Source organism: Hydra vulgaris, chromosome 10, assembly GCF_038396675.1.
Source record: "Hydra vulgaris chromosome 10, alternate assembly HydraT2T_AEP".
Lineage (NCBI taxonomy): Eukaryota > Metazoa > Cnidaria > Hydrozoa > Anthoathecata > Hydridae > Hydra > Hydra vulgaris.
The window spans coordinates 38,972,501-38,985,769 of record NC_088929.1 but is presented as its reverse complement, the minus strand read 5'-3'; the positions used below and the strand labels follow the sequence as shown (position 1 = coordinate 38,985,769).

Sequence of the window (13,269 nt, the reverse complement as noted above, 5' to 3'; positions counted from 1 at the left end):
CGCAGCTCGTCGGGACGGACTTGGATAACTCTCACATACAATGATATATTTCATAAATTAGACATCTATAGTCTTCACTTTTCGGATCGAAGTTATAACTTCGATCCGGAAAGCGAAGCCGCTTTTGCCCATTTTAGAATTGGCGGATAAATTTGTAAACAAATATGATTTAACTTTTCTTTTATTAAATAAAGTAAATACATTTTAAATATAAACGCTATTTATGTAAAATTGTTAAGAGGAAATTAGAACATTTGTAAATTGAATAGAAAAGTTAAACGACTGACGCTTTTGAAGAATTTTTATGAATTATAATACTTTTAAATAAACATAGGCTCATAAAAAAATTTAGTAAGTATTTTATAATTATTAAAAATTGTTTTTAAATTATTTTTATTTTTTTGGCAGCTTTTGACTTGCATTTTCAACTTTTATTCCACACATCGGCTTCGGCTTTTGCCCTTTTTACAAATGGCGGACTATATTTATAAACAAAAAAAGTGACTTCATTTTTCGTCCAATAAAACCCTGCAAGTTAGACATCTAGTTTATACAATTTTTTGTTTTGTTTGTAATTCACCTCCCCAAGGCCAAGGAGGCAACTACAGATAAGGAGGGTGTTTGTGGTTATAATCCTCTCCCAACTCTATAACTCCGAAACACGAACATTGACGGACAAAGACGCTGTGCGGAGAAGCAGGTTGAGAGCGGTGCTACCAGGGACGTAATGGGGAATCGAACTCGGAACCTCTCGCTTAAGAAGCTAGCGCTCTGACAGCAACACCACAACCGCATATAACATTGCTCACATAATTGAATCAGTGTTTTCTAAAAGGGCGGATTTGCTCTAGAAGTCTTGAGCAAATCCATCCTTTTAAAAAACACTGATTAAATTATCATATATGTTATACATATAATTTATGTTCATAAAAAAAAAATTTAATCATAGTTTAATAACTACATTTTTAAAATTTACGTAAATATAAAATATGTTAGGATAGTAATGAATTAATGATGCATTTGAGTAATATTGTTACTAACAAGGTCTTTTAAAACAATCATGTCTTATAAGCGAGTACAAGGTCACAATAAACAGGTTGTATATTTTGTTTATCTACAACTAGTATATCTTGTCAAGATTTCGAGCTAAATAATTTTCAAGACATTCCCAATAGTTCAAAAAATTTTTTTTTTTGTTTCTTTTAAGATTTAAAATGTCTTACGTACTTTTGTTTAAGTAAGTTTGTGTATATTAACTTTATTATTTATAGAATAACAACAAGAAGATAGGAATAACTTACTCTGATCCCATTGAACATAAAATTGATAAAGACGAATATATATGTACTAATCGTGATGAATGTAAAAGTGATGCAAGTTCTTATGTGAGTTCAGATACATCTACTGAAAGTAGGTTGTTTTTTATTGTTGTCATTTAACTCTAAATTTTGTGCATTGCAAAATTTAACTTTAGTTAAAATATTTGCACTCTCTTTTAAAAGTTTAACTGTAGATACACTAAGGTCGTTAAATTTTCAAAAATGGTTCATTGGTCTTTAACTTTGTTATAGAGGGTTTTTTGTCTCTCTAAAATATTATAGAAGTTGAGAGGTTTTTTATAAATTTTAAATTAACCATATTTTTTAAAATCTATAACATATCACATGATTAAAATGATTAGGCTCAAAAAGGTAGGAGACTGTTTTTAGTTATAATTATTGTTTTATCTAATTGTCAATTTTTTTTTTTTTTAATAACTAGCATTCTACATTTTTTTCCTATCAATAAAGTATTTATGCGGAAAAAACAAAAACAGAATAAGACTACTTCCAAAGAGGAAACCTTACCTTATACATGAGGCAAATGCAAATGTTTATAAATCAATGATAGAATCACTCCTAACTTGCAACTGCTTTATCAACCTTAATTTTACGGAAATGCTAGGTACTATTTTCAAATCAATTTAGAGACTTCTTTTTCTAATCTCAAAGATATGTAAATGATTTGTATAATTTGTCATCAATTGATAAGCTTATAATAAGGAAGGCTTGCATAACAGTACAAAAAGATCTAGTTAACAATCAAAATTTAGGCTTGTGTTTAAATTTTGTTTATTATTTTACTATTAACACACGTAACTTAGAACTAGAAATCAAAACTGCTTGCTCAAGCTCTCTTGTGTTCAAGCTCTCTCGTGTGAGACTAGATTTTGGAAAGAAAGTTTTTTTTATTGAATGGGTGAAAAACTCTATAATGATCTTATGAATGTAGAACTATCAAAAAATTTACCTATTTCAAAATCATTTTTTAATTCTATTTATATTAGTTTTGTTATTTAGTTTTAGGAAAACAGGTTGATAGCAATTTTATTTTAAATTTAAACGTAAATTATGTCATGGTAAAATGTAATAAAAATAATAATATTTATAATAATTTAAAAATTTTTCTTTTTATTTCATATTAAATTGTAACTCACTTAAATTGAGCGGAGTTCAAACTTTGTGAGATCATAATTTTAAATGCTGAGAGAGATTATACAAAGAAACTTTATATTCATTAATAGATATAAGTCTAATTAAAAGAAGTAAAAATTTTTTTTTGTTAGCTTGTTGCTATTATGTTTGAGGCAGGAAAGGGGACTAAAATTTTAGGCGCTTTTATGTTGCCAGGCTCCAATCACAGCAATTTTTTTGCAAACCATTCTTATTTGGCATAAGCATAATCATGTAAATATTTGGAGTTTGCTTTATGTCTGAAAGTTAACTCTCAAACACCAAAAAATCCTTGCTACACCTCTGACTATCTAAGGGCTGTCCATTAATTACGTACCTATTTTATAGAATAGGGGGAGGGAGAATCTGACAATTGTTAACAAGGGAAGGAGGAGATCAAGAAAAGTTGACGTCAACGAATTTACTTTTTTAAATAAATTTTATTATTTAAAAAAAGGAAAAAAAATAGTTTTTTTTTAAATTTTATTTGGGGGAGGAGGAGGGTAATCAAATGTAGATGTGGCTTTATTGGGGGTGTCTGGAAGTTTGACATGTTATCAACACTGAAGGTACAATTGCCAAAAAGTTGTAGACATAATTAGTGGACTTACCCTTATAATATTTGTTAATTTACACATATTTTCATAGCTCAAAACTTTTAACATATTTACTTTAATTACATTAATACTTTTTATTATAAGTTTTGAAAGAACTTCTTTACGCAAAAATCTAAACACATTATTTAATGTTTTTTTAAATTACATTTGGGCCGATACTAAGTTATTATTACATTTGAGTTATATACATATATATATATATATATATATATATATATATATATATATATATATATATATATATATATATATATATATATATATATATATATATATATATATATATATATATGTGTGTGTGTGTATTAGGGTGGCCCTAAAAACAACTTTTTTGAAAAAAATCTGCTTCCACCCCTTAAATGTGTTCTATATAATACGAAAAAACTAGGTTTAAATTTTTTTTGAAAAAAACATATTTATAGAGGTCCCCCAAGACCCTTTAATATTTAACGGGTCCCTAATATTTTCAAAAAAAAAGTTTCTCAAAAATAGGTCAACCTGGTACTCAAATGAAGCGCAATTATATAAAAATTTCAAAAATATTGATCATGTTGAAAAATAAATTTGAAGTTTAAACTTATTTATCACAATTATCATGAAAAATTCACTTATTTCATTTTTTGCTAAAAAACAAGATTTTTACGTAGTAAAACCTAAAATAACTATATTATTTCAAAATGAATGTTATTTTTGAAATTTTTATATAATTTCGCTTCATTTGAGTACCAGGTTGACCTATTTTCGAGAAACTTTTTTTTTTTTAATATTAGGGACCCGTTAAATATTAAAGGGTTTTGGGGGACCTCTAAAAATATTTTTTATTCAACAAAATTTTAAACCTAGTGTTTTTGTATTATATAGAACACATTTAAAGGGTGGGAGCAGATTTTTTTCAAAAAAGTTGTTTTTAGAACCACCCTAGTGTGTATATATACATGCAACAAAATTTTTCAATGTTAACGGTGAACTTACTTTAAAATAATGTTGATTTCTGAGATTTTTCAACCAGCTAAATCTTATATGTTGAAACAACTTTATGTGCTTGCTGGAATAGTTATGCTGCTATGAGTTTTTCTTAAAATTTTTGTAAATGCGGCTAGTTGTAAGAAAAGTTTTTCAAATTTAAAATTGATAAAAAGTTAACTTAAATCTACAATACACCTTGCCTTTAAGAAACTTTTCCATACCACTCATTGGACAGAAACTGATTAATGAAATCAACTTCGAAAGTCTTTTTGATGATTTTTTCTAACAGAAAATAAAGAAAATCTTTAAAATGTTTCAAAAAAGTTGAGTGTTTGTGATTATGAAATATTAAGTTATAAATAACTCTATATATAAAGAATCTTTTTAACAAATGTAATTGTTCTTTTTGTGGGGCACGGCGCAAATCAGATTCTACCCAGACATCATAAACTGGTTATTTGTTTTTGTTATAGTTTGTTCAGGTACGAGAACTAAAAGTAACAGCTTATAATTCTATGTAGTTACTAGTTCTAAATTGTTTAAAATTTATGCTGCTTAACTATGAAAAATTTTTAATTCTAAAGGAAATGTTGTTTTTTTAAATTAGAAATATTTGACCGGGGCCAGTTTTGTGACCGGGTTGCATAAATATTTAAACACCATAAAGTATATTTATTTAATTCAAAACTCATGTTATATTTTGTATACATATGCATATATAAACACCACTCTGATTAACATGATCATCATCATCGTCAACAGCATAAAAGAGGAAGGCTGCAAAGGCTAGGAAGGTACAAATGTCATTTTTATTATTGCAATAAGCTAATGTATAAATAAAGTCCTGTCAGATGTAAAGCTCTGTTATTCTCAGTTTACTAAATTTTATATCTTATCTCATTTGTTAAGTTCTAGAGACTTTTGGTTAGTTTTCAACAGTGTCATTAACTAAAGTAAGTCTAACATTTAATCTCAAATCTATGAATCTGATCTTTTTACTTTTCCCCAGAATAAAATAGAGTTATTTGCAAAAAAATCTTACTCAAATTTGACTCTCGAATATAGTGGTTATACTCTTCCTGACAGTTAAACAAATTAACCCATTGTTAAACATCCATATCCCTCTGGCTTCCAATGCTAAAACTAATTCTCAATTATAGACTTCTACAGTTTGTGCTTTAGACAAGATTTCCATCATAGCATAAAAAAATGTTCTCCGAAACTCTCTTCAATTTTTGCTAAACTTTTAAAAAGTGCTAAATAAATGACTCTAATTTTTCAAAACTCTAGAAAACATTTTAACCTCTTAAACTATCCTATGATTAATCTTCACTCTGTTATTAGCTTCTTATAAGTTTCAACAAAAAGGTTTTGAGGTTATTAAGTTATTTCTTTCTAACTGCAGGAGTAAAGTAACACAGAGTAACATTTTTAATCTTACAAGACGCAATTTGTAGTTAAACTTTTATTACACAAAATATATGTTGACATTTCATATATATTTTTACTTGTGGGTTTATTAAAATTTTAAAAGAGCAAAAAAAAATCTATTTTTTTGTGACGAAGTCACCAATTGAAATCGATCATTTAGCTTTTTTTTATACAAAAAAAACAAACAAACTGAAAGCACTTTAAATTTTTTTTTTGAAACCAGGAAGAATTTTTTAATTTACCCGAACTTTACTATTTAAAGAATTAAACTAGTACTTAATTACTATTTAAAATATAAATTAGTTTACTATTTAAAGAATTAAATAGAAAGTTTGGGTAAGTTAAAAAATTCTTTCGGGTAAGTTAAATCATCTAACTTTCATATGTTCATACTTATGTAATTTAATGATTTTATAACAAAAAATTGTGCAGATTAAAACCTAGGAATGTGAAGACCATAAACTTTTAAAAATGTACTACTGAGTCCTTAATGCAAGGAAGAAAGGAGGGTGAAGACGTTTACTAATTTTTGAAAAATTTTTCCACCCACCCTAAGCTTATTGGGATTTCCCCCTTCCCCCTCCCACCTCCCGCGTTTATTAATTTTTACTTGTTATTAACAGAAAAGTTAAATCTCAAGACAAAAAAAGGAAAATTCTGTAGAAATAAGCCTTAAAATTTAGAAAACCATTATTTTAGTCACCGAAAAATTAAAGTTGCAGGGTAAACATGCTTTAAAAATTGTCGACAAAGTAATTTTCTCACCAAAGTATAAAACTTATCAACATAATAAATCTTATTGAAATTATGAAAAAATAGCTGTTAGAAAAAGCGCATTTGACCACAAGCCGCCCTAGAATTAAATAGTTTTAAAATTATTTCATTCCAGCATTGCTTGTGGTCAAATGCGCATTTTCTATTAACTGTTTTTTCATAATTTATTTAATATGCATAAAGTTTAATCCATGTTATGTAAAAAATAAAAGTTTGGATTTAAAAATTTCCCCCACCCCTTTTATTAACCCCCGCCCCGTTAATTAGACCTGGACTAAAATTTCCATCCTCCTTTCATTCTCATCCCTTGTATTAAGGACTCCAGAGTAAACAATTGAGACGTAACGTTAAAAAAAAGACGTATTTTAAATGCGCCTATTTTTTTTACGTTACATTACGTCTCAATTGGTTACACTTTTAAAAGTTAAAGAAAAAAACCAATTGAGTCGTATCGTTGCAAATTGATGTCTCAAATTTGAGACATAGTTAAAATACGTCACAAATATAGATTTTATTTTACAATTTTTTTGAAACTTTTAAAAGTGTAACCAATTGAGGTGTAACATTAAGTAAAAAAAAATCTGTGTTTGAGACTTATTTTAACTGCGCTTTTTTTTTACGTTACGTTATGTCTCAATTGGTTACACTTATAAAAGTTAAAAATAAAGTAATTGATATGTAACGTTGCAAATTGAAACTTTATTTTTTTTTTCAAGACAAAATAACCTGTTGAGATGAAGCTATTTTACACTAAAAAATAAAGTATATATGGTAATTAGCTATACGGCAATGATAAACATTCACTGCGTTATCAAGTTTATTTAAATAATATTTAATTTAAAATAAGAGAATGTAACCTTGTTATCGATTGTAACCAATTGAGACGTAATGAAACTAGTAAAATTACACAATGTAACAAAAAAAAAAAAAATTTCTGTTTATCAAAGTTTTTTGATGTTTCTTAATTAATTTGAGTATGCTGAGTCTGAATATGACATTGGATTTTTTATTGCATCAATCGTTTGGTCGTAAAAAAAAAAAAAATCAATTAAACATATAATTAATATAAATCGTTTTGCATTAGATTCTACTTTAGTCAATATAAAACATTTACTAATTCAAAAGTGTTATGTTATGTTACAAAACTTCATGTTACATCATGTTTCTTACATATATTACATAATGTTACATTATATTGTATTGTAACAGTCTCTCACAATCTCAAAAAACACTAAAAGTGAACAGTAGAACGAGGTTTTCTTTTATGAAGTTTCTCGTCATCGCGTATCAAACACCAGATGTAGTCACCCATCATAGCTGCATCCCATCTGCCCTGGTATCTTTTCTCCATTGCAAGAATATCCTGATGGAAACGTTCCCCGTGCTCTTCACTCACATCACCCAAATTTGGTCTGAAAAATTCCAAGTGTGAATGCAGGTAATGCAGCTTTATTGACATTCTGCATTTCATATCTGCGTACCGTACAATTAAGTTTTCCACTATCTCTTTGTAGTTATCACTCTTATTGTTGCCTAAAAAGCTATGAACAACATGTCTAAATGCAGTCCATGCTTCTTTTTCAACAGCAGACATTTTGTCCTCAAGCTCCTTACATGCCAACATAACTTTAATCTGTGGACCAACGAATATACCTGCTGAAATTTTTGCATCTGACACCTTTGGAAACATCTGCCGAATATGCTGGAATGCTGCACTATCTGGGTTTAATGCTTTGACAAATTGTTTGATAAGACCAAGTTTAATGTGAAGGGGTGGTAGTAAGATCTTTTCAACAGGTATCAGAGATTGATTAATAACATTGTGCAAACCAGGCTGTAAATGTTCTCTCACTGGCCACTCACGTCTTGTGAAGTGCTGGTTTGCAGCCCTGCTATCCCATAAACAAAGAAAACACGAGTACTTTGTGTATCCTCCTTGCAGACCGAGAAGAAATGCTAGCATCTTAAAGTCTCCACATACATCCCACTTGTAACTGTCGTAGTTGATTTTCTCAAGCAACAACTTCACGTTCTTATAGTCTTCCTTTAGATGAACGGAATGAGCTACTGGAATCGAAGGAAATCGGTTTCCGTTATGGAGCAAAACTGCCTTTAGACTTCTTGTTGAGCTGTCAATGAATAATCTCCACTCTTCAGGATTGTGAACAATGCCAATGTCATTGAAAAGACCACGAACGTCATGACAATAGCACAGTGATTCTGATACTACATAAAAGTATGCAAATGTTTCATGTCTTTTTCGGTATTTCGAGGTTCTGCAGCTTGGATCTAATAAATTCCATTCTTTCAAACGTGATGTCAGAAGTTCTGCATTTGATTTAGTGAGACCTAAATCTCGTACTAAGTCATCAAGTTCTTGTTGGATAGGGAAATGAGGTGAATCATTCGGTTCCCTGAAATCACAGTCATCATTGAGTTCATCCGGTGAGTCTACTTCAGAATGATATGCAGCTGCTTCTTCGGATTGAGGTGGAGTAGGAACAGGCAATTCATCACTGTGTGGAACTGGTCCAATAGAAGATGGTGTACTTGGATAAACTAGAGTCAGCCTATCTTTCGGTTTTTTATACTTTGAAATGTCAACAATGCAGAAAAAGCAGTCATCATGATGGTTCGTCGGTTCTCTCCATATTCTCGGAATCGCAAAGGGCATTGACTTTCGGATTCCACGCAGCCATCCTTCCAGAGTTGATCTGCAGCTACCACAACTGTAGTGTGGTGCCCACGATTTGTCCTGATCTCCCATAGCCATGCCAAAATAAGCATGATATGCAGTAAAGAATTTTGTACCACTGACAATCTTATGTTTAGCTTGTGTTGGACTAATATAGTAACCACAAACATAACAGAATGAGTCAGGACAAAGCTTGCAGGATCTACTAGACATATTCACCACTTCATGTAACAGTTGTAATTAGTTAAACTGAAAATAAACACACGAATATAGTTAAAATCAGCATATATATATAATGTTTTAATTGCATTACACATATACGAAAACTCCGAAATATACTTTATGCTTTTTCTCAGGAAATCTTGATGATAGAGAAAAACCAATGGTACCACTGAAATCAGCATACAAAAATTATGTAAGAAACATTAAAAAATTAACATAAACAAAAATGTTGTTACATGGTGTTATATAAGGGTGTCTTCATAATATGTCTTGGTTAGGGTTGCCAAATGTCCAGCCTTTACAGAGGAGAATACAGTGCCAAATCTGTAGAAATAAATTATTTGACGGTTTTCTCCTTTGATAACCAGATATTTGACAACCCTAATGTCCCAACAATTCTAAAATTACATCTAAATCATCAAGTTGCCCGGTAGACAATACATATAAACTCTTCATTTTGTTTAAAGTGAATACCCGCAACTGTTGCTCTTATTGCATACACCACATAACTAAATTTTTTCTAGATAATTGATCTAAAGTATCCAGATAATTTAAAGTTTGACTCTTTTCTTATTTTAATTTTCACAAAGTATATAACAAATTGCTGCATTAGACAAACATTTTTTAGCCTCACTTAAGATTCATATTTTCTCTTCACTACCTATATTGTGAAGACTTGTACTTGTTGTCTCCTCTTCAAGAGTTTTGTCAATAGAAAGAGAGAAAAATCGCCTATATTGACAACTTCAACTAAAAAAATACAAGCAGAAGTCATCTTGATAAGTTGTTCATCAATGGAGCACAGTTTTTTTTTTTGGATCTAAAATATTTAGTTTTCTGTTTCGAAAGAATCTATTTAGATCACTTTTGACAAAATTATATTTTAGTTGCAAAAAAGTGCAGCTAGATTTGATTGATAATCTGCAATTTTTTGCAAAACATTTTGTGCTGCCTGGATACCACCGATATGGTTAAAATTTGTCTCCTCCACAAAGTTCTAGTCAATAAACTTACCAGTGGTAGCAATTGTAAAAAGGACTAAATATTACACAAGATAGATACTAGGAAAAAAAAAATTTATCATATTGTATAACACATGTATACACTTATATTGTTATATATAAAAAAGAAAAAGATGTAAAAAACAAAAAAAAGCACCTTAATTATTAAGGTTAAATATTAAGTTAACCTTAAATATTAAGTTAATATCATGTTATCTAAACTCATTTAAAAAAGTTCCAATTAATAAATTTCCCTGTAGCTGAAGTTGTAGATGGGACAAAATTTTACATAGGAAATATAAAAAAGAAAATAAGAAAGTTTTGAATAATTGCTTTTATTATTATTATTATTATTATTATTATTATTAACTAAATTGTTATTATTGTTAATATTATTATTGTTACTATTATTATAATTATTATTAATATTATTGTTATTATTACTATTTTTGTTGTTATTATTATTGTTATTATTACTATTATTATTATTATTGCTACTATTATCATTATTATTGTCATTGTTGTTAACAGTATCATTTTTATTTAACAACAGCTTAGGTATTATAAAATTTTGCAGAATTCTTGATATCTTACTATAGTAGTAATTTTATTCAGTTATTTTGTTTTATGATAAATTTATTTATTTTTTCATGTTTGTTCTCTTTTTGAAGCAACAAAATTATTATATAGGTTATTTTGATACGATACTCCCCCTTTCTAAAGATCTTTTAAGGAGAAATTGGTTTTTACAAACTGCGTATGAATTGTGTCCAAAATTATTGTTTATAAATCTGGTTGTACTAGATATCTTATAATTCCTGTTCCCGCAATTTCACAGAAATAAGCAAGTCAATTACCATTGCTGCCTGTATTCTTATTATTGTAGACTTGTAAGAGATCCTCCTACAAATTTAAGTGATGGACTATTTAGAGTTGATGAAATATATTTTGAATGATATTGGTTTTAATGTTAAAATATTTTAAATTAAGTTGTCTTTAAAGGCAAAAGGTAGTTAAAATCAACTAGCTTTATTTTTTATATTATTATAATTGTTACAGTGATATTAATTATGTTAGTTATTTATAGTATCATTTATTTATTATAGTACATTGGTTTCCAAAAAATGAAGCAGAATTAGATCAGAGCCCTAGTCATGTGCTAAATTATGGTTTAGAGCTTGATGGAAATCACCCTGTATGTAAAAAAGTTTTAATAATAGTTATTCATTAAATATTTATATCATTTAATATTCCAATTATATTCATATAATTTTTTTGTAAATAAAAGTACACAGAAAATGCTAGAAGGTTTTGGAAAGTTCTAGAAAAATATATACAATTCTAAAAAGTTCTAGAAGGTTCTAGAATCTTCTAGGAAAGTGTAGAAAACTGTTTTAAGAATGTTTCTGGAAATTCTAGAAAACTCTAAAAAATTTGATTTTCATATAAATAGCCAGCTTCACTAGCGCATTTCAATTTAATTACAAAAATCAAGTGTTATAAGATAAAGGGTTTTGACTATATAAATATCTATTTATATTGGTGGCCTATGACTGGACCTAATTTTGAAATTTCTAAAATCATCGAATATGACAATTTTGGTTTTCAACCTACAACTTTATATTTTTTACTTTTACTACTAATTAAAACATGAACCACTTATTTTAAGGCCTACTACATTTTCAACCTACTGAAATTACAACCTACTGGGTTTTCAACCTACTGAATTTTCAACCTACTGAATTTTCGACCTACTTTTTTTTCGATCGATTTATAACTACGTTTTTTCCGGTATGTGTTTTATTTTAATTAGAACTCAGTCTAATCAGCCGTTGATATATATATATATATATATATATATATATATATATATATATATATATATATATATATATATATATATATATATATATATATATATATATATATATATATATATATATATATATATATATATATATATATATATATATATATATATATATATATATATATATATATATATATATATATATATATATATATGAGTGATATATATTGCTAATGTATGCATACAAAAACAAAAAAACACAAGTTTATTTTTGTATGCATTTAGGTTAAATAAAAATGGCAGTTAATAGTAGAAATAATACAAGGAGGTCAGTAACTTCCATAGGCTGATATGACATAGGCTTCTTGTTGATGGAATTCTGAAAACAAAAACTTGGGTATTCTTGATTTCTTGTTAATGGTTTTTGAAAAAAAAAACCTTAAAAACGTAAGGAAAAAACGGTAAAAACACTAACTAGTAGGTTGAAATGAAAATATCTGAAAATCGGTTGAAAATCAAACAATCGCAAATCGGTTGAAAATAAAAGTCTCTAAAATAGGTTGAGAAAAAAATCGCTCAAAATTGAAAACGTCATAAATCGGTCGAATTAAAAAAAGCCAATAATCGGTTGAAATCAATTTTTGCCTCAGTAGGGCATCTAAAAATTATTTCCACTTTACAGTAGATGTTTTATTTTGTAGATCAAGTTTGTAGGTGCAGGTTTTTGTAGGTTGAGCTATGCGACACGTTTATATTGGCTATATAAATATCTATTATAAGTATATATTTAGTTATGACTATGATCAAAAAGTGTTGTTTGTTTTTTTGGTGAACCATTTGAAGATTTTTCTGAACTAGTCCTTTCAACTGTGACAAATGTTTTGGCTCTTGAGCAAATGAGATAAAGTGTAATCCCTATGGCTAAAAAACAAGCTATCAAAAAATTAGAAGTATTTTTTGACAAGTACTGAGAGGTTGAAAAGAATGCTAAACGAAGAGGAGAGGTTCAACGTGCAAAAGAAGCTTGCATCTTTAACATCGCACGCATGCTCATGCTATAACCAGAATTGAAGAAGACAAGCTTTTCTTGCATGGCCAACAAACTCAATGCAAATTGGTTAAAGGAATTGAAGACAAAACATTGGCAAAGATAAAAGAGTATACTCAAAAATGAGAGAATAGGTTGCTTGAAAGACTTGCGCAGGAAAAGGGAAAAGATGTTGCTGTAATTCATAACTATGCTGACCTTTCAGTACCAAGC

The 13,269-nt window shown here is 28.4% G+C and overlaps 1 protein-coding gene across 4 annotated transcripts in view; it reads left to right on the top strand.

Annotated features, from left to right (window-relative positions):
- Positions 1–13,269, top strand: part of LOC136085948 (phenylalanine-4-hydroxylase-like) — a 47,304-nt gene that overhangs the window by 2,742 nt on the left and 31,293 nt on the right. The window contains exons 1-3 of one of the 4 annotated variants that reach the window (XM_065807980.1): positions 964–1,096; positions 1,272–1,410; positions 11,305–11,393. In XM_065807980.1, the coding sequence (XP_065664052.1) occupies positions 1,061–1,096; positions 1,272–1,410; positions 11,305–11,393 (264 nt within the window). In that variant the 5' untranslated portion in view covers positions 964–1,060. Of the gene's footprint in view, positions 1–963; positions 1,097–1,271; positions 1,411–1,840; positions 1,945–11,304; positions 11,394–13,269 lie in introns of those variants that run through there. The other 3 variants (XM_065807977.1, XM_065807978.1, XM_065807979.1) reach the window with 3 other exon arrangements.